General features: G+C 32.5%; 1 protein-coding gene across 2 annotated transcripts in view; it reads right to left on the bottom strand.

Annotated features, from left to right (window-relative positions):
• Positions 1-266: 266 nt before the first annotated feature.
• The window catches only part of LOC141405324 (proton-coupled amino acid transporter-like protein acs), a 56,209-nt gene continuing 29,304 nt past the window's right edge, over positions 267-27,171 (bottom strand). Inside the window, exons 1-7 of one of the 2 annotated variants that reach the window (XM_073989537.1) lie at positions 21,556-21,762; positions 10,441-10,516; positions 10,143-10,371; positions 4,500-4,621; positions 3,890-4,429; positions 3,576-3,820; positions 267-487 (exon numbers count right to left, since the gene is read on the bottom strand). In XM_073989537.1, the coding sequence (XP_073845638.1) occupies positions 324-487; positions 3,576-3,820; positions 3,890-4,429; positions 4,500-4,621; positions 10,143-10,371; positions 10,441-10,514 (1,374 nt within the window). In that variant the 5' untranslated portion in view covers positions 10,515-10,516; positions 21,556-21,762 and the 3' untranslated portion in view covers positions 267-323. Of the gene's footprint in view, positions 488-3,575; positions 3,821-3,889; positions 4,430-4,499; positions 4,622-10,142; positions 10,372-10,440; positions 10,517-21,555; positions 21,763-27,171 lie in introns of those variants that run through there. The other variant, XM_073989538.1, reaches the window with a different exon arrangement.

The following is a 27,171-nucleotide window of genomic DNA, read 5'->3' as shown; positions in this document are numbered from 1 at the left end:
TAAGTTGCATTAAACAGAAAGCACCTTAATTTCAATTCCTATGGCTAATAATTTAATAAAAATCAATACATAACAGAATTTTAGTTACTCATTTTTTTCGTTTGGAATAATAAATACATACATTACAAAAAAAACAAGCACAATAACAATACATTTTTATAATACAAAAAATATTTTAACTATTATTGTTAAAAATATTTTATTTTATAAAAAATATATATATTAAAAATTATAACTAAATAATATTATTAGCTCTAATTTATGGCTTACAACTCTGTGGGAATGTGTGTTAGTGTGGGCGAGGATATTATTGGTATATGTTATTATTTGTACATGTCAATGATTTCTTCAATACTGACAGTTGCACCGGCCACCAAAGCACAAATGGCCAAAATACCCAATAAGATATTTTTGATAAGCTTCCATTTGGCAAAACCCATATTGGGCCACAAGTAGACAGACTCTACAAAACTGGGCACGAAAATACCTAAAACGATAAAGAAGAAGAAAATTAATAAAAAAAAATTATATAAATCTAAAATAAATGAATACAAATAATAATAGAATAGTAGGGGGCTAACGCTAAAGTCGCATTTACACCAAACTATTTTCAATAAAATGCCTCATTTAAATCGTCGAATAAATTAGGTTTTATGATGGCCACTAACGCCATGTCTCGTGTAGAGCTTTTTGCTGAATTAAACCTAATTTACACTAGCACCTACAACCAGTATTTGGGGGAAATACGTCATTAATTTGTAAATATTCAACGGAATTGACAACTTAAATAACCTGTTAGATATAAATGCGTCTTTAACCTCCTTTAGTAGATGTTTAGACGTTTAAAGTTAATGGGAAAGAAAATTGATTTTATGGGCTAGGTAGTAGAGAGGTAGAGAGAGAGGTACAATTTTTACAAATTGTTGCAAATTTTAGGGTAACCAGACAGACCTAATATATAATAAAAGAGAGAAAGAGAGAAAAATTGTTGCCACACAAAAGTGTTTTCAAAAAGTTCGGCAACGCAAAAATGGAAAAAAACGTCAAAAAAGCTGGTACAAATGTCAAAGTCGGCGTACCAGCCAATCAGACGCCGGCATCCATGTTACTATTTTTTACACGCTCAAATTTGTCGAGTAAAAAGTTTTTAAAGAGAGCGCCATTCAGCGCCATTTTTGTTTAAAGAGAAGTGAACATTTTACCACTTTTTTGTGCTCGGGAACGGGTTTTCGGGTAAAATGTGTAAAAGTCGTAAAAATTGTAAAAACTTTTTAGTTCTGAAACAAAGCTATAATATACATAAAGACAATAGCGCATTTACATCATAGACGTAAACATGAAGATAATAGCGTATTTACATCATGTACATAAACATGAACATAATAGGGCATTTATATACATTATATACATAAGCTTTGTTCCTTTACTTTTTTAATGGTAAGAGTGGTAAAAGATAAAAGTGTCAAAATTGTTCAAAATTGCTCTCTCATGAACATTTTTACCAGAAAAGTAAAGGAACGGAAAAATGGTAGATCCGGCAGCAATGTCAGAAAAAAACATAAAAAATCAATTTTCGTCTTTTATTTCACAGTTTTTAATTAACAGCCTGTTTCTGTATGTCGAAAGAAGAATGTGTGCGAATGAAACACGCCCAAACTTTAGTTTTCGAAATAATTTTACCTTTGCTTTTGCTTCAAAACAAAAAAAAACTGAAAAACACACAAGAGTTTGGTCGTGTTTCATTCGCACACATTCTTCTTTCGACATACAGAAACTGGCTGTTAGTAGTTGTGTCTTTTTACTTTTTCATTAATAATTATTCAGTAACTTCTTTTCAGAGAGTAAGAGAGATTTTGCTCTTTGATACGAAAATAGAGAAAAAAGTAAAAAGACAGCATTTAGCAAACTTTAGCAAGATAACAGTTGATAACCAAAATAAAAACATTGGCGCCAATGTATGAACGAAAAAATAACTCCAAAGCAATTAAGAAGTTCTTCAATTTTAAGCAAAATAAATAAAAAATAATGAATATATTAATAAAATAATCAATAAATAAACCTGAATCGTAATATTTATAGTATTTTTTCCATACAAATAAGATAAACATTGAGCAGCCGACCATTAGCAGATGATTAAAAAACAGCTGATCGAACTTGCTAAATGTTGCTGGGAAAAATTCTTTCAGCAACTTTTAGCAATTTCTCAGCAAACAACTGTCAAAATTTTTCTCTCACTTCGCTCTCTTTTACTGAACTTTTGTGTAAAAAGACAGCATTTAGCAACATTTCGTAATAATTATTACAAATTATCACGTAAAAAGACACACCTAGTGTTGTCAGTGTTCGACTTTTTCTTCGGTTTTTCGTCCATTTTGTGAAATAATCGTCAAACAAAAGTCGAAAAATCAGTTCTGCCATTTTCTACCTGCAGAAATTTTTGGTCTGTTCCAGTACTGTAAGATTCTACTAATTTTTACTATTTTTTCCGATAACATAAAGGAAAAAGTGTTATCGTAGTAAAAAATAGTAGCTTCTTGCAGGTTCTGGAACAGAGCATTTGCTGGTAGCCTGTGGTAGAAGAGAAAGCCATTTTCGTTCTCTCTCCCCTCTCACTCTCTTAAAAATTGCTTCCAGTTTTGCCACTTTTCGGGGTTAAGGAACGCTTTGCAGGTTAAAAATGGTAACAAATGGTTAAAATGGTAACCTCAGGTAAGTAAAGGAACACAGCTATAAACATGAAGATAGTAGCGCATTTACATCTGCTCTGTTCCTTTACGTGCCTGAGGTTACCATTTCTTACCATTTTTAACCTGTAAAGTGTTCCCTTACTTTTAATAACATACAATTTATATGAAAGCAGTTTACCACTTTTACCATTTTCTGCCACTGTTACCATTTTTAAAAGTAAGTCCGTGTTTAGACACACAAATTACTCGGGAAAGTAAATTCAGTTTTTAGGCAATAGGGGGTAGGAAAGAGTTTTGAGGAGCTCTTTCCTCTCCGCTCTCTCCCAAAAAACTCAATTTATTTTCCCGGCAAATTTGTGTGTCTAAACACAGACTAAAGGAACAGACCAATCATGTATATAAACATGAACATAATAGCGCATTTACATCATGTACATAAAGATAATAGTGCATTTACATCATTTATAAACATAATAGCGCCTTTGCATCATATACATAAACATGAAGATAGTAGCTCATTTACATCATGTACATAAACAAAAAGATAATAATGCACTGACATCATTTATAAACATAATAGCGCATTTACTTCATATACATAGACATAAATATAATAGGCATTTTAAGAAAAATTTTTTTAAAGAGTAAACATGAGGTACATTTGCAACAAATTTGGGATGTTTGTGGAACAATAATTCTTATATTATTTGCAACAAAATTGTTTTAATAAAACACGTTTTCCTAAATTACATATTTTAAACTTAATTAACGTGTTTTATTAGACAGACATACTATGGAATTGCAACATTACCAAAACCCTTTTGTTGTAAATGTACGTTCAATACACCTAAGTGCTAAGTGTTAATCCCGTTTACATGTTCCACTTACCCAACAGTGAGAAGAATACAGCACCAACCAAACTGATGAAAGGTTCCAAATTAGGTATGGCAGCAGCAACACCACCACTAATCAAAATAATACCAGTTCTCAACAAAATTTGTGTTCTATTGTGGTTTTTGGGATCGAATTTGTGATTGATTTTCTTCCATAGAATATCATTGGGAACATAGAATTGGAGGCCATAGGTGAAAAGAATTGCAATAGCCATCAATAATTTTGCAGTATCGGCCAAACTGTAAAAAAAACCAACCTTTATAAAATATCTCATCTCAAAAAAGAAAAAAAGTCCATCGAAAACTTACGGTGCACCATCGGGTAAATTCAATGTAACACTGCCTCTCACTTCCGGCCCATAACGTACATAACCAAAGAAACCAATAACAGCATATAGCGAAACAACAGTTATCATAGCTGTATTCAAAACACCAGGACATCCCAAGAAGTGTTGTGGTTTTTTCATGGAATTTTCAACAGGCATTACTACACCAATACCTTCCATCGCAAAGATTACAGTTGCAAAGAACAAGGGGATTTGTGTAACTTTCGCCACATAGGGTTTATCACTAAATACCAAATCTCCATTGAACATATAATACAGCGTAATACCAAATGTAATCACAATAAAGACATTGGCCAAGGCGGAGAAAGGTACAAGCCATTTCAAATTGCGAATTTGTCCAATAAACAAACATGGTATCAATGTTAGGGCAATATAAATGCGTACATCCCAGTTTAGACCCAAATCATAATTGATAACATCATGAAATGAGGTAGCAATAAAGACAATGTAAACACATGCAGCAGCATAGTAGGTGGCCATCAGAGATCCATCAACAAATTGTCTAGGGGAGAAACAAATATTTACAAATTACACGTTGTTAAATGTTTTTTGTAATAATTTCCTGTACTTACTTGGCAAAATTTGCCCAAGGTCTTAATGGTTTTGGACCATATTCGAATACCTTTTCTGCGGTCTCGGCAAAACCTAAAGCTGGCACTTTGGCATCTCTACAAATGTTGTGAGAGGTTTTAACCTAAAAAATAGAAGTGCGTTTTTAAATAAAAAATAATCAACAAAAAGAATTTCCAATTAGAAGGGAGTAATAGTAAGTTTAGATTGCCTATAAGTAAAAAAAATCATAATCCACGCTATAGAATTGTCCTTTGAAATTCAGCGGATGTCGTAAATCTAAACGTACTATAACAACGTAGGAACATATATATCGGACTTCTGCCAGTAATTTCTAGCCCTAGGTAACCGGGTAGGTAGCTACCCATTAGTTATCATTACCTACGCTTGTGGTAATTTCTACTTGCCATTTACCGAGGTGTGTACATTTTGAAAACATGTGGTAACATTGGTGATTTTCATTCATGATTTCGTAAAAACACGGCCGTTTTTGACCCGGTAACGTTACCTATGGATTGAAATTATGAAATTTTGCCTACACGGGGGATATCTATGAACTCATAGATAACTACGCGTAGAAATTACGGGCATTCTTCGTGGGATTTAAAGTGGAATAATATATTTTCAAAATTACTTTGATTTGTTTAACCATGACAACTAATAGTACGTTTACATTTACGAAATCCACTCGATTCCACCTGTCAATTCCATTGCTTATAGGTCAAATGAAATTAAATGGATTTTAAATGAGTTTTCATTTGACGTATACGCAAAGGAATTGACAGTTGGAATCTACTTCGCTGTAAACGTGCTATAAGAGTACGTTTATACATAAACCCTTATTTACATTGACACCTTCGTATTTACTTATGTAATTTCTTTGGCAGATATTTAATAGAATTGACAATTTAAATGACACAATAGCTCTGTTCCTTTACGTACAAGAATCTTCAAGTTTTACTACTTTTTGCTCGAAAAGTGTTCCTTTACTTGATGTAAGCATACAATCGATAGGAGACCAGATCACAACTTTTGCTACTTTTGCCACTTTTACTATTTTTTAAAGTAAAGGAACATATCAAATTTAAATGACACTACCATGGCACAATTACCCAGGTAGTGGCATCGTAAAAATTTGAATATGTCATGTCAAAACTTTCTTTATGTTGTTGGGGAAATTACAACAAAAATAATTTTTTTATAAAGGGATTTGACTTTTCATATTCGATCAGCTGGTGTGATACCACTACCTGGTAGTTCTGCCATGGACACTACCCTTAGTCCCAATTTACATTGGGCGAGTTTACTTGCGGCAATTGTCATTTTGTAGGAGAGAGAGGTGAGGCATATGGTAACCCTTTGCCTCTCAGCACCCTCTCTCACCTACAAACTGACAATTGCCGCAAGTAAACTCGCCTAATGTAAATTGGGACTTATTACAAATAACTATTATAGCACATTTACGAAACCGAAAAGCTCATCTCAAATCCATTAGATTTCATATGAAGTTTAATGCCAAGTTTACACTTGCGCCCCAAAATCCACTGGATTTCACGAAATCCTGAAATACACCCCGCTGTTTACACTTATTTTTTTGTTGATTTCAAACATATTAAAATAATCAAGGTAGATGCATATGCGCAGTTGATCGAACATGAATTTTCAAAACAAGTTGTTGTAAATTGAATTAGTCATCAAAAATATACGACAATATAGAACTTTACAACTTAATTTCGAAAATTATCGTAACATTATCATAATGCTTGGTTTACATTTACGAAATCCACTCGATTTCAACTGTCAAATCCATAGGTTAAACGTCAAATGAAATCCACATGAGATTTCATTTGACGTTTGAGCTATGGAATTGACAGTTGAAATCGAGAGGATTTCGTAAATGTAAACTTAGCATAATATCGTATTAATTGTGTATAGTATGAAATGAAAAAAATAAAAAATTATTTTATCGTTGAGACATCGTAATAATAAATTTTGGTAGATAAAAGTTGTGTTCAAAAAAATATTACTACTTGCAGTAATTTTCCAGTTTAGTATTAAAAATGCGTTCTCGTACTCCGAAATCTAGCAAGACTTGCACTTCTCTTTAAACTAAAATAGCGCCGAATACCACCTTCTCTCCTGCTTTCTGTCATACAATTTTGGCCTATTAGACACTAGCAACATGTTCATTGGCATCTAAATACGACAGCTGATACGATGATTTTGACATTTCTGCTGGAGTCTTTGCAACTTCCGTCATTTTTTCCGTTCCCGTATTTTTTTAAGAAATTTGTATGGGGACGCAATTTTTGACAATTCGCTCTTTTATCTAACATTACCATTAAAAATGTACCTGAATACAATGAAAAATAACATTGTAACAAAGTAATTTAATATATTTTTCACATTGTTTACACATTTAGATACTAAAAATTTTTGTTGCAGCAATTGACCATCTACCTTGTTTAATGTAATACGGGAAAAGTGTTGCAACTTTTGGTACTTTTTTAGGCAAAAACTGGGTTGCATGTCATGTGTACTATGATTTCGATGTTGATTTCGCTGAAATCACGAAATGATTTCATTTTTGTATGCGAAATCATGATAAATTTTGCTTGATTCCGCGCGAAATCACGAAACGACGCCGAATGTAAACCAAGAATAAACAATGGATTTGACATTTGAAATCGATTGGATTTCGTAAGTTCCACACTAGAGTTATGCTTGGTTTACATTTACGAAATCCACTCGATTTTAACTGTCAACTCCTTTGCGTATACGTCAAATGAAAACTCATCCGAAATCCATTGGATTTCATTTGACGTTTAAGCAATGGAATTGACAGTTGAAATCGAGTGGATTTCTAAAATGTAAACCAAGCATTAATTTCATTAAAAAATAGGTCTGTACGATAACTTCGCAAGTAAAAAGTACTTGCAAGTACTCAGTAACTTCTCTTCAATAATTTTCCTCTCTCGAAGCTAAAAATTTGCAGAATGTTATCGAACAACAATTTGCAAAAAACTTGCAAGAAGTCAGTTGATTTGACAAACAAGAAGTTTGGCGGATAAGATTTAATTTAACAAACGACGGTTGTTTAAGAAAATTAGTTGATTATCCATTGCTACAAAAATAATTCTCTTTGCATATCATAAATTAACGGCTAGCCGTCCACATAGTGTTCCTCATACTCCATGGATACACCGCTTTTTGCTGGGATTTGATATCTTAAAAAAACAATCACCACAAACTACAAAATAAGTTATTTTACAAAATAAGTCGTTTTCCATAATTTATTTAGTTATCCCATCTCTTTTTTATCTTGTAATTATTTTAATAACCAAATGTTTGTTTATGTTTTTGCCAAGAATTGCAAAGTCCGCCACAAAACATTTGAATTTAAATCAGCTGATCACACATTATGTTACACATTATGCTACTAATGCTAACTAAAGTGCAAATAAAGAATTATTTTATCGCAGTTTGCCCATCTAAAATAAATAAACGAATTATTTTATCGTTTAAACATCGTAATTATTGGTCTTGGTTGATTATAATCAACTTTGTACATCAAAACATATTTCATTTTTCCTCCTTGTTTACAAATTTTTACATTTTAAATTATTTTTAGTGTAGCAATTCACCGATGCATCCACCTTGTTTCTTGTGTCAGCTTGCAACTCTTTGTATTTTCTAGCAACATGTTGCAAAAAACAGAGTTGTATACGAGGATTTATGCCAGATTTAAAACAAATCCACTCAATACGAGGATTTATTTCTGTATGGGAAATCTGGTAGATTTTGGCTGGATTTAGCAAATAAAACCTGATAATGTGCTAAATCCGGCTAATGAAGTCATATCATAATGGGCTATTAGATGGAATTCTCCACTACAACAATTTCATGTGGTCTGTTCCTTTACTTTTGAAAATGGTAAAACCGGCAAAAGTAGTAAAAGTTGTAAACTGCTGCCATATGAATTGTTGGTGTCTGAAGTAAAGAAACGTTTTTTGAAAAGTGGTAAAACTTGAAGATTCTTGCACGTAAAGGAACAGAGCTATGATTTTACCCTGCTGTGGAATTCGATCTAGAAACGCATAATTTCATAATTTGTTTTCAATGCAATCACTATAGTGTGGACCGGGACGTATAAATCATTGAGACAGATGACTTTAAAGGTGCGTTTCGACTATACGATATTAAAGTGCATTATACCCCGGTTACACAATTGAAGGTTAACCCACTGGGTTTAATAGATCCAGTGGGTTAATCTTTCCTGGATACAATTAGCTTTTCGAGGATATAAACTGTCAGCTGATGTTTGTTTACGTATACATACAATATAACTAATAAAGTCGTGTGTTACACTTTTACAATTTCTCGTATGAGATATCGTCCCCTCTTTTCTCGTATTGGTATATTTTACACACAGGGATACATTTTTGTATCATGGTATCAATCGTACTTTTTGTTAAAAAAGTGTCTAATGAAAAAAAAAAAAATATTTTTATGATTTTCAAATAACTTTAGATTTATTAACTCCATAAAGTCTCATGCGACCAATCGTAAACGTGTTAAACACGACAAACTCTGTTGCAAAAACAGTTGCAACTTTTGGTACTTTTTGAGTAGAGTTGGATTTTTTTGCACAAATACCGAATACAACACTGTATTTTTGGTGGATTTGTGCCGGATTTAAAATAAACCCAGCCATGAGAGGATTTGATTTTTGTATGGCAAATCTGGTCAGATTTGAGCAGATTAAGAAAATAAATCCTCATGAAGTGGGTTAACCCGGCAAAAAGCTGTAGTGTAACCGTGCCATTATCTTCATTTATTTGACGACAAATTGTGAAAACATAAACAATATTATATCTAGTCTAAATGTTAACTAATTCATCTTTTAATATGAACTAAAGTCATGTATGTATAATGATAATATAAACTATATATAAAACTGACATTAACGTCATCAATAAAGATGAACTCTTGAGGATAGTCAACAAATTCAGTTGGTACCTATGTATGCATGTTTTCTTGCCAATGGACTTCTCGTTAATTGTATATTTAACCTGAATAAGTATTATTGATAAGACAACGAAGTTATTGATAGGACACATATTATCAACTACGTACTTAAAAAATACAATTGTGCTAAAAGCAAAGTAATTGGTTTTTAAAAACCAACTCCAAAGAGTCAATTTCGTTATAGGTATACTGCTCGACATTTAACAACATTTTTATATAGAATTTAACACTTACAATTATATTACAATGATATGATATTAGTAATGAATCTCATTTGACAAGCCTTGAACTAATTTTCCGTTTTTTAAACACAAATAGAGTGATCAATCAGTGGTAGAAAAAATTTAATTTACACATGCCGACTCATTACTGTATATTTGTTGTAATAAAATAAAAAGTAACAAACAAAAAACTAATTATTGATAAATTGTATTTTGTTAAATATTAATTAATTTAATCAAACATCAACTTAAATGAACACTTCAATCATAATGGACCTCTCAGACAAGTGTAACGGCAATGACGTGCAACTTTCTCATTATCAATCTCTAGGTGTGAAACCCCCCCATTTGTTTAACTACACTGAAAGAAACAAAAACCGTTTTCTAAATACTTACCAAAATATGCACACAATAGGTACAGAGGAAACCCACAACAAGGGTACCAATTAAACCAAATATTAGACCAGCATTATAGAAAGCCAAAGGCATGGCCAAAATACCCGTACCCAATGAAGATTTTAGTAAATGGGCCAAGGCACCACTTGTTGATTGTCCATTCTCCTGATCGCGATTGGCAAAGGGATCATATTCATCAATTTGTTGGCCTTTTTCGGTGAGATTTGTCCTAAATACAATGGAACACAAATCATTTACGATTCAATTCAAAAATTAATAATTTTTTTTTTTAACTTACCTTGAGTGAAAGTCGCTTAGAGTTGCCACTGAACATGACTTCTCTTTCGATGTCGATATGGTATCTGTGGACATCTCTGCACATGAAAACAAAAAATATATATAAATTTAATTAATCATTTCAATTTACATTTGGCTATTAATTAGTAAACAATATTTTTTGTGTATTTGTGGAGGTGTGTTTACTCTTTTGTTGTTGTTGCATATTTAATGCCAAATGATTAACTATTTAAAATTATTATTGTTTTTTATTTACTTTCGTAAAACGTTAATGCTTTAGTTTTTGCAAAATCACGTTTTTCTTGGTGGAATTAAAAATTAATTGGTATCTAATTAGGTGAAAAATGTGTATGAAAAAAAATAATATTGATAGACTCACATTAGAGGATATTGTTCAAATCGATCAATTAATCAAATGGGCCAACAGTTATATTTATAAAGATGACCAATTAAAGCTGAATTTACATCTAACAGTTTTTTAATTGAATTGGCACTTTAAATGACGGGCTATGTTAAAATCTGTGTGATGTAAATGCGGATCAAATGAGGATTATAGTACGTTTAAACTTACGAAATCCACTCGATTTCAAATGTCAATTCCATAGTGTAAATGCCAAATCAAATCGAGTGGACTTAAAACTATGATTTATTTGAAGTATACACTATGAAATTGACATTTGAAATCGAGTGGATTTATAAATCTAAACGTACTATTATAGTCATTTAGATTTATAAATCTACTAGAATTCAAATGTCAATTGCATAACGTATGCGTCAAATAAATCCTAGTCATGGTTTAATTAGAAAGGTTGCCTAAAGCTTTCTGTTAGTTTATTTTTCTTTTTCTTTCGAGTGTTACTAAGGGCCTGTTTCACTATGTCGAAAGAAAATGATTGCGAACGAAAAACACCCAAACTTTGGCTCTCATAGCAATATTGACTTTGTGTTTGCTTTAAAACGACTACAAAATTTAAAAATCGTACACGAGTTTAGTTGTTTTTCTTTCGTTTTCATTTTCGTTCGACATAGTGAAACAGGCTGTAAAACTTCATAATTATATACACAATCTGTGTATGGGTGCTGTTTGAATAATATGCCAAACAATTTTAAAAACAATCGAATTCAACGATTTTTAAAACTGTTTTTAGAATATTTGCATGGAAGAAATACTTCAGCTTTGCATTGAAACAATAATTTCATCATATCCACAATTCGATTATATGGAGAAACTTTGACACTTCATTCATTTTTCGCGTTTTTTATAAAATGCCCAAAAAAGTATTATAAACCAACCCACTTGTTGCTTTTGTGTTTGCTGATTTTGAAGTAATACGAATTCAGGAAAAACCAGGGATCTATAAATTGTTTTCAGCTAGATCTACCTCTTTACTTATCCCATGATCCTAGTTATAAATCCGCTGGATTTTATTTGGCGTATACTTTAAGGAATTGACATTTGAAATCGAGTGAATTTCGTAAATCTAAACGTACTATTAAAATCATGTTTACATATAGACAAGTATGTTTGATAAACTGCTACAGTGCATTTAGATTAACTATATGTTAAATAAATCTCATATTTCCTTAAATCTCGAGCATTATAGTACGTTTACATCACACATTTGGTAAATCCACCATATTTTCCAAATGTGTGATGTAAACGTACTATAATGCTCGAGATTTAAGGAAATATGAGATTTATTTAACATATAGTTAAATTCAAATTCTTAATTCACAAAGGAGGTTAATGACTGATTTAGACAACTCATAAATCCTCCACAAGGTTTAAAAAATACAAATCTCACAGCATTTAGATATACATTTTCGAGGATTTAAATGGCAGTAATGCTAGGTTTACATTTACGAAATCCACTCGAATTCAATTGTCAATTCCATTGGTTAAACGTCAAATGAAAGCCAATGGATTTCAGATGAGTTTTCATTCGACGTATGCGCAAAGGAATTGACAGTTGAAATCGAGTGGATTTCGTAAATGTAAACGTAGTATAAGCTGATTTTTGTTGATGCAAACATGCGCTAAATCCGTCTAATTAACTTATATCTAAATGGCCTATAATAGAACGTTTACATTTACGAAACTCACTGGATTTCAAATGTAAATTCCATGACATATAATTCAAATAAAACCAATTGGATTTATGACGAGAATTTGATTGACGTATACGTTATGGAATTGACATTTAGTGGCGGCTTTCAACTGTCAAGGTGTTTACGTCAAATAAATCCTCTTGAAGGTGTTTAGCCTTTTGCAGGGTTGACCTTCTTTGTGAGGATTTATTTGAAATATAAGCAATGGAATTGACATTTGAAACCCAGTGGGTTTTTTTAATCTTATATGTAAACGTACTATAAGTCGCATTTTCAAATATTCTTTAATAAAACACATAATTTAAGCTGTCAATTCTATTGACTAGGCGTTTACACCAGACAGTTTGTCTTCAAATACAACTCTGATTTAGTAACACATACATACATTTGTCGTTTGTCTCCCAGCTGTCCATCATTTTTTCATAGACAGTAGGGTTAACACATTTTTGACATTTTGTAAAAAAAGAAGTGAGATGATAATTTAAATGTGTTGAAAACAAAAGAATAGGTACAAAAACAAAATATGTGAACGGAAAACAAAAAGAAATCTATGATTTTCATTCATAATTTTACAACTGATTTTACAGTTGTCTGGACGCCTACGTCACAGAGGCAAGTTTTGGTTTTTTGACAATCAATACATGAAGTCAACTGTCCTGTCTTTTGTAAACGCAGGGTGAATATCTATCAAATTAAATAATTATAAGAACGTAAATTATTTTAAGAACAAGTACGTTTCATAAATTTTACGTCAAAAAATCTATATAAGGCCATGTTTATATTATAGCCTTTTACAGGGCTAACCTTCTTTTTGAGGATTTATTGGAAATATAAGCAATGGAATTGACATTTAGTGGGTTTGTTAAATCCGGTTATATATAAACGTACTATAATGTATTTTATCACCATAAAAGGGTATAGTCTATACGCGCATTTACATTTTCAATACAATTCAGACTACACTTATCGCCACTTCAAATCAAATCATACCATTGACCTTTGTTTCAAAAGAAAACCCACCACTTGTAAATCACTACCGATTAGAATTGGGTAATTTAATATTAAACATTCAGGTAAATGCACTCTGCTTATCAACTTGAGTACTCGTGTAATAACCTTGATTATTATCAAAAGTATTGCAAAATAGTCGTTATTATTTTTTTACTTTCTTACCGCAATTAAATAATCTCAAGTACATTTTCTGGACATCAGCCAAAAAACCAATCGATAAGAACTTTTCTGGGAGAAAAATAAGTCAATTGATTTTGTGATAATGACCACCTAATTTATGAAATCTTTTAAAATTAATTAAAAATATCAGTTTTCATTAAAATGTCAAAAACTAACACGTTTTGCTGTCGTATGACCATTTAAAGATTATCTAATATATATTTACTAGAATCGCGTCCATGACCCAAAGCCAAGCAATAATTTCATAAATTCCTCGAGATAAATTGTGGGTAATTTGTTTTTGGCATATTGACCACAAATTATGAAATCTTTTAAATTCGATTACCTTATCAGACGATATTTGATATCGCCATAAGTTCATAAATTTGTTTGCAGAATTCCCTAATCATTCTTAAATATTGGTCTTATATGCTTTCAGACATTAAATCATACATATAATTTTTTGCAATTAAAACACAAAGCACTCGGCTTAAGGTTTTATATGTGGTTCTAGCCAGTTAAGCGCAATGACATCAATTGGGAATTATATGGGCCCTCAATAAATTTGCTACATGTGACTGACTGAATAGAACACTTTGTTTCGTTGCTTGCAATTTGTTCTTGTTTTATGATATGGCGGCAGGCAGCAAGCGGTAGTGGTGCCTGCCGGTGATAAACTGTTAATATTGATATTTGATTATAGGTAAATAAAGTTTGTCAGGGTGTTGAACTTCTTGTTGTAAACGTATATTTGTATATACATATGTAGTTTCTTATTGGATTTCCCCTGAAATTTGCCATTTTGATAAGACATACCAAAGATGAACATAAATCTAATTGCCATGATTTAGCATAATTTTCAGTCAATTACTCATTAAATGTTGTTATAAAGCGTGTAATTTAAGTTGTCAATTCCATTTAATATCTGCCAAATAAATGACGTGCATATTCTATTAAATTCAAGTACACTTGTACTAGTGATTGAACCGCATTTTTAGATGTTAATTGTTTGCCGGGATAATGGTTCTATCTTGACTTAAGTAGCATTTACACCAAACTACTTTCAATTGTTATTAAAATATAGCCGCTTTTACATCTAAAGCGACTTTTACATCTTACATGTTTTATAAAACATACATCATTTAAGTTGTCAAATTCATAGAATATCTGTCAAATAAATGACGTAAATTACCCAAAACACCTTTTATAAATGCAAGTGTAAACTGCGTTTAACATGTTTTATAAAACATGCGTCATTTAAGGTGTCAATTCCATAAAATATCTGTCAAATAAATGACGTGAGTTCCCAAAACTCACTTGCTCACACTGCCGGTCGCTGGAGCAAATATTTGCCTAAAGAGACTTTACCTTAAGTATCAATTCCTTTGAATACCTTTCAAATAAAGTAACATACATATTTGCTCAAAACACTTGTTTTAAATGCTTGTGTTAATGGATTTCTTTCATACATTTAAAGGCCGTGACAGAATCGATCGTTGCTTGCTTTGCTTGCTTCCCAAATGCCAAGGCCGTGACAGAATCAATCGTCGCTTGCTTTGCTTGCTTCCCCAAATGTCAAATTATAAAGGAAGGCCAGAGCCGGCGTCCCCCATATAATTTGACATTTGAAAGCAAGCAACGAGCTGATTCTGTCACGGCCTTAACGTCAAATAAATCGAGATTGATTTTATAATAGGGCACCGTTGAAAAGTGTTTTGATGTTGCCTGGCCGGGGAAACGAACCCACGACCTTATGTGTGCAAGGCGGGTGTGCATACCATTGCACCACGGTGGCATACTAATCAAATCAAAAATCGTATAACAGCAATGCAAAAACTGCTTATTGTTGTTGATTACCTTGATAGTGAACAAATTTTAAAGATCGTGAACTCTAAAACAACTTGCCACAAAAAATACGTTTTTTTTTGAGATTTCCGCCCACAGCAAAAACAGAAAATTAGCATAAATACCAGTATAGCATAAACTGGTGATTTTTATAAGTAAACATTTTTTAAAAACATTATTGTCAAACAGATCTGAGAGAGGCAGCTGAAGTTTAGCTATTTTCGATATTGTAAGTTGTATTGTTTGATTTGTTTATTTAATGGCGATGGCAAAAGAATGCAATCATGGTGGAATAAGAATGTGTTACATCAAATCATACCAAACGTCAAATTTGGTCACAATAATGCATTGCTGTGAATTGCTTGTTTACATTTTGTATGAGATTTTATTCACAATAATGCATTTTGATAACTAGTATGATGATCAGCTGTTTTTGGCGTTACACCTTTCTTAAGCCCTAAACACATCCAACGTTTGAGTAAAGTTTTGTGTCATTCCTGGTAGAAGAATAAAGACAAATTGAAACTTGGCAGCACTTTGTCGTTTATTCATCTACCAGAAATGACACAAATCTTTACTCAAACGTTGCATGTGTTTTCAGCTTTATTCCGCCATGAATGCAATGTACTTTTTTGTTTGCTGTTGTGTATGTATACATAAACAAAAATCAGCTGCTGCCATTTAAATCCTCCAAAGTTATGTCTCAGATCTATTTACTAGGTCACGTAAGTAGCATAACAACAACACTATTTTTGCCAAAAATTATTCAAGATGTCAATATGTTTGTTTACGTTTTCATACAATTTATTTACAATAATACCCCGGTTACACGTAACCGGATTAACCCAGTGGGTTTGGATTTCAAATGTCAATTCCATAGCGCAAACGTCAAATAAATCCTCTCGAAGTGGGTTAACCCGGCAAAAAAACTCTAGTGTACTATAACAAAAAATTTGACAGATTGAAACCACGACGCTGGCGTTTTAAGCTACCTTTAACAGTTTTGTGTGATTTCTGGTAGAAGAATAAAGAAAAAAATGAAAATTGGCAGCACTTTGCCTTTATTCATCTACCAGAAACAAAACTTTACTTTCATACGGCGCATTGGGCGTCGCGTTACAACAACCACATGAAAACTTCAAGAACAAACTTGGCATCACTAACATTTTTTCATGTGGTTGTTGTTCTTAACACGTGACGCGACGCACAACGGAACGTATGTGCTGGGGCCATGTATACCGTAAAGGCCCCGGCACATACGGCGCGTTGAGCGTCGCGTTACACCAACCACACGAAAACTTCAAGAACAAACTTGGCATCACTCACACATTTTTCATGTGGTTGTTGTTTTCAACGCGCAACGCGTGACACAACGCACCGTATGTATTTGGCCCATAAGATTTGTACAGAATTTGTTAAATCCATTTATGAATAGCTTGAATCAGGCTTTACTTTTCTTTTAATGGGAAAGTAGAAAATGTTACATTTAAACTTTAATGTAAATAATAGCTTCGTTCCCGTACTTTTTAATAGTAAAACTCGTAAAAGAGAGAACTGCAAAAAATTTGTTTTCACACACAAGTTTTTTGAAATAGTTCGGGAACGGAAAAATGGAAAATACGTCAAAAAACTGGAACAAATGTCAAAGTCGGCGTATCAGCCAATCAGACGCCGGCAACCATGTTACTATTTTTTTACTCGCCCAAATTTGTCGTGTAAAAAGTTTTTAAAGAGAGCGTCATTCAGCGCCATTTTTGTTTAAAGAGAAGTGAACATTTTACAACTTTTTTGTGTACGGGAACGGTTTTTGGAGTAAAATGTGTAAAAACTTTTTAGTTCTGGAACACAGCTAATAAAATTATTACAAAATATGGATTAAAAAGTCACAGCTATTGTAAATAAACTTTCAATAACTTAAGCCATATTTACTTTATAGTTCACTATCCGGATTAAGTATAAAATTAATACCCCGTTTACACTTTACCGGATTTAATAAACCCACTGGGTTTCAAATGTCAATTCTATAGCGCAAACGTCAAATAAATAAGAAGGTTAACCCGGGAAAAAGCTCTTTTACCTCCTTTATGAAGATTTATTTGACGTGTATTAATGTAAAACCAATGGATTTTTTTAATGTACTATTAGATTATATGCTTCAGCGATTATTATCAATTCTAAGAAGTAAGTTATCTGGTAATAATATAATAGTACGTTTATATACAACCAGATTTAACAAACCCACTGGGTTTCCAATGTCAATTCCATTGCTTATAGTTCAAATAAATCCTCCTAAAGAAGGGTAACCCGGCAAAAGGCTATAATATAAACAGGGTCGAATAAATAGTTATTTTCATTACATTTGCAATGACGCAACTGTCAAAAGTTGCATAAAAACACTACATCCAATAACATTTTGTAATAATTTTATTACAAAATATCGAGCAAAAGGCACAGCTATTGCAATGCAAATTCATGTGAAATAAACACGAGAAATATGTATGTTTTGCAATTATTCATGTACTCAGTGCGTAGAAAAATGTCATCATCTACATTTATTAGATATCTTCATTGTTTCACGTTCAGTAACGTTCTCTAATTACAAACTATTTAACATGTAATATAGACGTCAATTAAAATTGACGTGTAAAAACATTTCATAAGTGAACACGTGACATGTTACAATAAATGAAATTTTTAAAATTTTTTCGAGAATGACAGAAATAAATGTCTGTTATAAAAAGTGTGATTTTCGCAAGAATTTACTAATTTTTACTATTTTTTCGATAACATAAAGGAGAAATTGTTCTCGTAGTAAAAAAATGTAGATTCTTGCAGGTTCTGGAATAGAGCAGTAAATTATTCCGTTGCGGCGAATACGTCAAATTAAATCCTCATAAAGAAGTTTAAACCGGCAAAAAGCTCTAATGCAACGGTGTTTTAGCAACACAGATTGGAAGTCGAACAATGTTGATACAATTTTTTAGCATTTGTTTAAAGCAAGTTTGTAGACCGCCGCAAACAGCAACATCCTTTCTTCTAAAGACCAAAAAATCTGTACATTTCCAAAATGTTGTTATAAAATAAAAACCTAAAGTGGTAATTCGAGAAAAGGAAATTCTTAATGGAGTAAAGTTGGAGTCCATGTCAAAATCTAGACTGCTGATGGGAAGACAATATAATAAACCTCTTTTGGGTCAGGAAGCAAAATCAGTTGCGCTTATATAAAACGGGAGAAGGGGAGCAAATAAACTCAGTTACTGTTGAATGGAGACATTTGGTATGTTTTCTTACTTTAGCTCTGCTTCTTTACGTGCAAGAATCTTAAAGTGTTACAACTTTTTACTCCAAAATTGTTGCTTTACTTATGTAAGCGTACGATTGACATGAGAGCAGTTCACAGCTTTCACTACTTTTCCAACTTTTACCATTTTTTTAAAGAAAAGGGACGGACCACTGTCAAAAATGAAAGGAACAAAATCGGCGTACCTGCCAATCAGAAGCCGGCAAACATGTTAATGGGTACTTTACACGATATGTTTTTTACATATGCATTGTCACTTTGCATATACATTTTGTATATAAAAAGTGACAACTCATATGTAAAAAACATATCGTGTAATTACCCATAAGCTGAAAACACATCCAACGGTTGGGAAAAAGTTTTGTGTCGTTTTGGCCGTTTTTACACTGTTGTGCATGATGCCGAAAAATTCAAATTCATTTGAAATACATGCCGGCAAACAGATCAACTCTGGACTTTGATGTCGGCGTCGCCCTGTTGTGTTTTTTTTCTCAAATCTCAACACAAAACTTTACTCAAACGTTGGATGTGTTTTCAGCTTTACAATCTTTTGCTCACCTTAATTGGTGATGTAAAATGTTTCTAAAGAGAAATGGACATTTTGCAACTCTTTGTAGTACAGGGAAAATTGTAAAAACTTTTTAGTTCTGGAACACTATTATTTTAAAATGTGTGTTAAGGGGTTAACCCCAGTACTAAAAATCTTGTAATTAAAAATTATTGAGGATTTGACCATGAATTGATAAAAAAATTTAATGCAAAACACTCAACCATAAAAGTAAGTTTACATTTACGAAATCCACTCGATTTCAACTGTCAATTCCATTGCTAAACGTCAAATGAAATCCAATGAATTTTAGATGAGTTTTTATTTGGCGTATACACAAAGGAATTGACAGTTGAAATCGAGTAGATTTCGTAAATGTAAACCAAGCATAAGACGTGCTGTAGAATGGAATCTTATCTCAGAGCTCACTTATAAAAATCATAAGTGGATTCATGTTTAAAGATGCAGTGCAGCTGCACTTGTACTAGTGATTAAATTACATATTCGAATGCACACTTTCTTGCTGGGATAGGATCTATAACCCTTGGTTTACAATGGACTGGACAATGGAGTACATGTATTAATTGTCAATAATTGAAGACGTAGACCTCCAGACTATTGCAAGATATTTTTTAAATAAAACGCCATACACACTGTAGCTTTTTGTGGGGTTAACCTCCGTTAAGAGGATTTATTGGACGTATACGCAGTGGAACGGACATTTGAAATCCAGTGGATTTATTAAATACGGTTATATGTAAACGTACTATAAATACTAAATAAATATGACAACTGAAAACAAAAAGAAATCGACGATTTCCATTCATAAGTTTACAACTGTTTTCGCAGTTGTCTGGACGTCACAGAGTTTTGGAGTTTTGACAATCGATACATGAACTCAACTGTCCTGTCATGTGTAAACGCAATGTTAACCAATCCCAGCAAAAAATTTTGGAAGTTGTGCAATTGGAGTTATGATTTCACAACATCTGTCGATGTACTCCAACAGAGTTATGAAAAATGCACTCCGTTCGATACATTTTATAAGCATTTGCTGTAGAGATCCCTACAGAAAAAAAAAAAACAGTTGGTTGATCCCTTTAAAAGATAAACGAGAGTGTATACATTTCGAAGAATTTGATATAAAATAAAGAAATAACAACTTAAGTTGCGAACATTTTTGCGGTTATTCACGAGACGGAAATTTTTAATGGAGTGGAGTTGGAGTCCATGTCGAAAGCTGAACAAGTGATGGGAAGGCAACATAAAAAACTTTAGGATGATGAAAGAAAATCAGATGCGCTTGGATTAAATCGAGAACGGAGGAAGTTAGCTCAAATGTGATTGAATTTAATGGAAACTTTTTTAATTTGTGTTTATATAATAAAGTTCTTTGTGTTCTTGTTTTACACAAATAATAAATGCATTTTATTTATTTTGGGATATTTCGCAATTGCTTGCATTTTAATTGCATCTTTAGACTGATTAAAAATGCAATCCGAAGAACGCATATAAATTCAATCTAATGCATTTTAAGCCGTGATTTGGATAGAAAACGGAGTGCATCCTAGCTGTGTGCGTGGAAGCAAAATGGAGTGCATCCTAGCTACGCGCTCTCTTGTAAAATTCATAAGTGAATTCATAGGAAAAGATGTACTCCAACGGCAAATGTACTGTACACTTGTAGTGATTCAACTGCATTCGCGGATGCAAACTTTTTGCTGGGATATGACATTGCAAATGTTAAACCGTGTTTATATCAAAAGAAAAGTCATATCAGTAGTATTTTGGCATTTGGTTGGTATTAATTTCGTTTATATTATATGTATATCGTTGAGTAAGTCCCCTATTTTGCGAATAATGACATTTATTATTATTTTTATTTAACATTCAACCTCGACCAATTTTTCATTTATTGTTAGCAGGATCTCATTTTATTGTATTTTTTTCATATTAAAAAACTGCTTAATATTCATCATCACACTCTGTTGGGTTTCAAATTATTTTTTTTTTCACTTCACTGAAACTTATTTGTTTAACAAAAGTCCTTTTTTTTTGCACGAGGTATTTTAAGCACAATAAAAATTAATTAAATCAACACACAACACAGAAGATCATCAATCATTTTCATTCATAAAAATTACCTTTAAAAATAAATAGTCTTTTATAAAAGTTTTGTTGTTTTTTCAGTAATATATTTTGTTGACGGTTCCTTTTAAAAATTATTCTTTTTTAACTTCGTGTCGCGCCAATAAAGCAGGAGGAGGAGCACACAGAAAAAAAACCAGTCAACCGTTCTTAGTGATTGACCAACATTAACTGATCATACCAAAAATTGAATTAAGCGCCTTTGGCTCTGAAATTGGTATCGGCGACTGTTGTTGTTTTGTGTCGCGATTTTCGTTTTGTTTTATTGTTGTATTTTCTTTCGATTTATTGAAACGAAACAAACAACAGTAGTAAAACAACTACAATACACCACTATTAAGTATTGGAGAGTGCTACATAGAAGTACTTACTATATGGATGGACAACGTCAATGTGGCCGATAATCACGGTATGTGAAGTGCCAGTCCAGGCAATGTACTCGTATATGTGCATGTATGTATGTAGTATATGTTGTTGATCATCCATTCAGCCAGGTATTCTTCTCATATTGCAAATACTTCAATTGGATTTACTTGATAACAGTAAATATGCACTTACACTATACATATATATGTGTGTACATGTTGCTAGTTGTGTCTGTGGGTGCAATTATACCCTGTTATTTGGTGATAAAAAAAGTTTTGTTAATTTGTTCACTAATCAATTATTACGGAGGTTTGATTTTAATTGTCTATTTCCAGTTAGTTAACCAACAAAAACAACAATATAAGTCAGTTTTCAAGTGTATATGAATAAAAAAATTGACATTTATATGAATATATGTAGATGTCAAATACAATGCAACGGGTGTCCGAAGAAATTGATAAGAACATTTTATAAGAATGCTGGATTTACCAAAGTGGAGGAGGATCAATAATTTAAAGAGGTTCCACGACAACCAGCTACCATATTGTACAAAGAATGATTCAGGCTACTTGGGCTTAAAACTGTAGAATGTGTAAAATAAGAAAAAAGAGCAAATAAAAACTTTTGGAATTTGATTCCACAATTATTACACACAAGACAAACTAACATGAGCAAATAGCCCTAAAATCAAGTGAACTTGAGATTCTAAGAAAAATATATCATTCACAAACAATTGTTGTGATCTGACTTTTGACTTTTAATCTGCATTTTTTATTTTTTGAATATTCCAACGAATATAGTCTGAATAGTGCAAAATAGCCATTAATTTCTTCCTCTTCTGTATAAAAAAGAAAAACATAATACTGCTGCTAATTAGATATTTTGGCGCCCAACGTTTATTATTATAATCACAATAACCCCAATACTAAACATTCAAATGTATTATATTTCCCAAGAATGTAGAATCTAACAATCTATTTTTGCGCCCAAACTACACGAGTATGCTGTAGGCTTTCCAAAAATTTAGAACACAACAATTACTGATCTGCATATTTTGGGACAGATCACACATTACGACGCCCATCACTTATTTTGGCGCCCAACAATATGATTGTAATTGCTTACCAATAATTTAGAACCCTACTATTAAGCTGTAAACACATCCAACGTTTGAGGAAAGTTTTGTGTCATTTCTGGTAGATGAATAAAAGACAAAGTGCTGCCAAGTTTCAATTTTTCTTTATTCTTCTACCAGAAATGACACAAAACTTTACTCAAACGTTGGATGTGTTTAGGGCTTTATTCATCCCTACATAAGATCGGTTTTATATTTGTTTCATTTTATTTCATTTTGAATAGCAAATAAATCAACAAATAACACATGTATTTAAAACAGATGTTTTGTCATTTATTTGACATAATTGACAACTTAAATGACATGCGTCTTTATAAAATACGTTACATGTAAAAACCTCTTAAAAGTTTTAACAAAACATTATTTTTGACAAAAAAAGTTGTTTTAGGTGGCAGTGTAAACAAGGTTTAAAATGCTCCACCTCTATTTATTTGAATTGAAATGTATGAAAACAGCTGTTAAATATCCCAGCAAAATAAATTGGAAATAGTGCAGTGTGGACTAGTTCTTTCACGGTATGTTTAGATGCAGTTCAAACGGAGTCGTGAAAAAGGCACTCCATTCCTCACATTTTAACTGCATTTGGGTGCAATCCAAAGAATCACATCCACTTGTCACATTTTAACAGCATCCGGATGCAGTTCAACGGAGTCGTGAAAAAGGCACTCCAATTCCTCACAATTTAACAGCATCCGGATGCAGTCCAAACGGAGTCGCGAAAAAGGCACTCCGTTCGCTACATTTTATTAGCAGTTGTTAGAGATCCCTACAAGTACATAAATCAGTTTGTACATATCTACATTTTCCAAAAAGAGATAAGCGTGTTAACTTTTCCAAAAATTTGTTAATAAAAAATATTTAATTTGCGAACATTTTTTGGTAAGAAAATTTCCCAATGGAGTGCTGTTGGAGTACATGTCGAAATCTTAACTGGTGATGGGAAGACAATATCAAACCCATTTAGCAGATGAAGCAAGAACAGTTCAGCCTGGATTAAATGGAGAGCGGAGGAAACACGCATGGTTGCTATTGAATTCAATGGAGAATTTTCATAATATGTGTTAATGTAATAAAGTTCTTAATATTTTTGTTTTACAGAAATAATAAATGCATTTTATTTGTTCCGGGATATTTTGTAATGGCTTGCACACATTCCGCAGAATGTATCAAAACACGTGCTTTGAACTGCATCCTATTCTACCCCCAAAGGGTTAGTCAAAATGCAATGCCAAAAGTTCAGTTAAAATGCAGTGCCAGAGGGTCAGTTAAAATGCAGTGCCAAAGGGTCAGTTAAAATGCAGTGCAATGGAGTGCATCTTTCAGTAGTCACGCTCTTGTTAAAATCATGAGTGAAAATGCATAATTTGATGCACTTCCAGATCACTTGTACATATGATTTAACTGCCTCTTGGAGGCAAACTTTTTGCTGGGATTAAGATAGAGCCATAGTGTGAACGTACTATTACCAAACATTTTTGTTGACGCAAAAGACAAGCCCCTGGATTGAAAATGAGTTTATAGGTAAGAGCAAGGTACATTGAATAAGGTAGCCGATTCACGCCAGCTGATTGAACATGAAATGTCAAAAAAGTTGTTGTAAACAACATACAACGACAATTCTTCATACTAAAACATAACAAATGTTGACATTTAAAGTGTACAACAAGAGGTTTTTTGTTGTTGCTATTTGTCGAATCGGTTACCTTATTCAATGTGCCTTGGGTAAGAGGTTTATAGGGTAATCTGAAAATTATTCTTTGAGTTTAAGTTTGTAACTCTCAAACCAATGCAAAGCAATGAAAATATCAATATTTTCATATAATTTCATAAATGTGTGTGGACGTCAATGAAAATTTAAAAGAGAATAACAAAGAATTTTCTAATGAAAATTTTCATAGTCTGGCATAAGACATTCATTCTAGTTCTATGAAAATTTGAAATGAAAAATATTTCCTTCATAATGTATTCGGAATATTTGACACGTCCTTTCTTACAATTAATAGCTATATTACATTACGTGTATTTCATGTGTATGTTTTGAATTTGTTTGTCCTGGTGTAATTCTTTGTGCGTGTGCGAAAACTGACATTTTACATATGATTTATAATTTTTGCTATTACACCAGTATATGTTTCTTTGTGTGACATAACCAATAAATGTAAACAAATACTTTATCAAATCGATTTATTTATGTTTCTTTAAGAAATTATTTCTTTCAGCAAATTTTGCAAATTTCTGCTTTCATCAAAACAAACAAATCAGCTGTTTTCTATTTATTGTACATACAAAAGCTTTGTTCCTTTACTTTTTTAATGGTAAGAGTGGTAAAAGAGAAAAGTGTCAAAATTGTTCAAAATTGCTCTCTCATGAACATTTTTACCAGAAAAGTAAAGGAACGGAAAAATGGTAGATCCGGCAGCAATGTCAGAAAAAGCATAAAAAAATCAATTTTCGTCGAAAAATCAGTTCTGCCATTTTCTACCTGCAGAAATTTTGCTGGTAGCCTATGGTAGAAGAGAAAGCCATTTTCGCTCTCTCTCCCCTCTTACTCTCTTAAAAATTGCTTCCAGTTTTGCCACTTTTCGGGGTTAAGGAACGCTTTGCAGGTTAAAAATGGTAACAAATGGTTGAAATGGTAACCTCAGGTAAGTAAAGGAACACAGCTAAAAATAGGAAGGGCTCTATTTCGAAAAAGTTACACATGGGTTCACACATCAGTTTGATAGATGAAATTTTTTATATGGATCACACTATGTGTACAACATGTAGATGTAAAAAAATGCAAAACATACACATGAAATACACGTAATGTAATATAGCTATAAGACCTACTACCCAGTTGTTTTTAACAGTTTTTTTGCGTAAAATAGAGAGTGGTGGCGTATTATTAATATAAATCTAATGTAAGTGTGTAACTTGTAAATGTAATACGCCATGAGGGTCAATAAATTAAATTAATCCCGGTCCACACTTGAGTAGTTTCTGAAAGAAATTTCATTAAAATATACGTTCTAGAAAAGTAGTTTTCGGCACGATTTAACAAGTTCACTGGTTTTAAAATGTCAATTCCATTGCGTATACGCCGAAAAATCCTCGTAAATATGTATAACCCAACAAAAACCTGTGATGTAAACCTGGCCATACAAACATACTTTTAACTTAAGCTTGGTTTACATTAACGAAATCCACTCGATTTCAACAGTCAATTCCTTTGCGTATACGTCTTTAACATGGATGCCGGCGTCTGATTGGCTGGTCCGCCGACTTTGACATTTGTTCCAGCTTTTTTGACGTTTTTCCATTTTTGCGTTCCCGAAATTTTTGAAAAAACTTTTGTGTGACAACAATTTGTCTCTCTTTCTCTCTTTTACTATTTTTACTATTAAAAAGTACGGAACAAAGCTTATCTTTGTGGATAGCCAAGCGGGTCTTAAATTAAAATTCATGAAGGAATGAAGCCTTCGTTTATATATGTTTATGTATTGAAGAATGATTCCATTAAGACTAGAAAAAAATATTTCACAACTGTAAAGCCGAAACACATCCAAAGTTTGAGTAAGTCCGAATTCACACGTTCAAAGTAAATGGTGAAATAATTGAGAGTATGGGCGAGGGAGTAGAGGGGAATAATTTGTCATTCCAGTTCGAACGTGTGAATTTGGACTAAATTTCAGCGTCATTTAATAAAGAAATGACGCCCAACTATATAGACACTTGCTTAAAGATCCGTACAAACAAGTCAATTTGTTGATCCCTGCCAGCAGCGACATCATTCCTTCCAAAGACAAAAAAGAGTGTATACATTTCTAAGAATTTTGTTATGTAATAAAGAAATAAAACCTAATGTTGGGAACGTTTTTGTGGTAATCCACGAGACGGAAATTATTTTTGGAGTGAAGTTGAAGTCCATGTCGACAGCTGAACTAGTGATGGGAATGCAACATATAAAACCTTTTGGATGATTAAGCAAAATCAGTGTCGGTTATATAAAATGCAGAGGAGGAGGAAGTAGATTTAGTTGCGATTGAATTTAATGGAGACTTTTTTATAATTTGTGTTATACCACGTTTAGACTATGCTTGATTTAGCAAATCGAGTGGATTTGAGTTGT

The sequence above is a fragment of the Musca autumnalis genome, unplaced genomic scaffold (genome assembly GCF_047663935.1).
Source record: "Musca autumnalis isolate F117 unplaced genomic scaffold, ASM4766393v1 scaffold_5, whole genome shotgun sequence".
Lineage (NCBI taxonomy): Eukaryota > Metazoa > Arthropoda > Insecta > Diptera > Muscidae > Musca > Musca autumnalis.
Note: the sequence above shows the minus strand (reverse complement) of the source record. Positions and strands in the feature narration are given on the sequence as shown.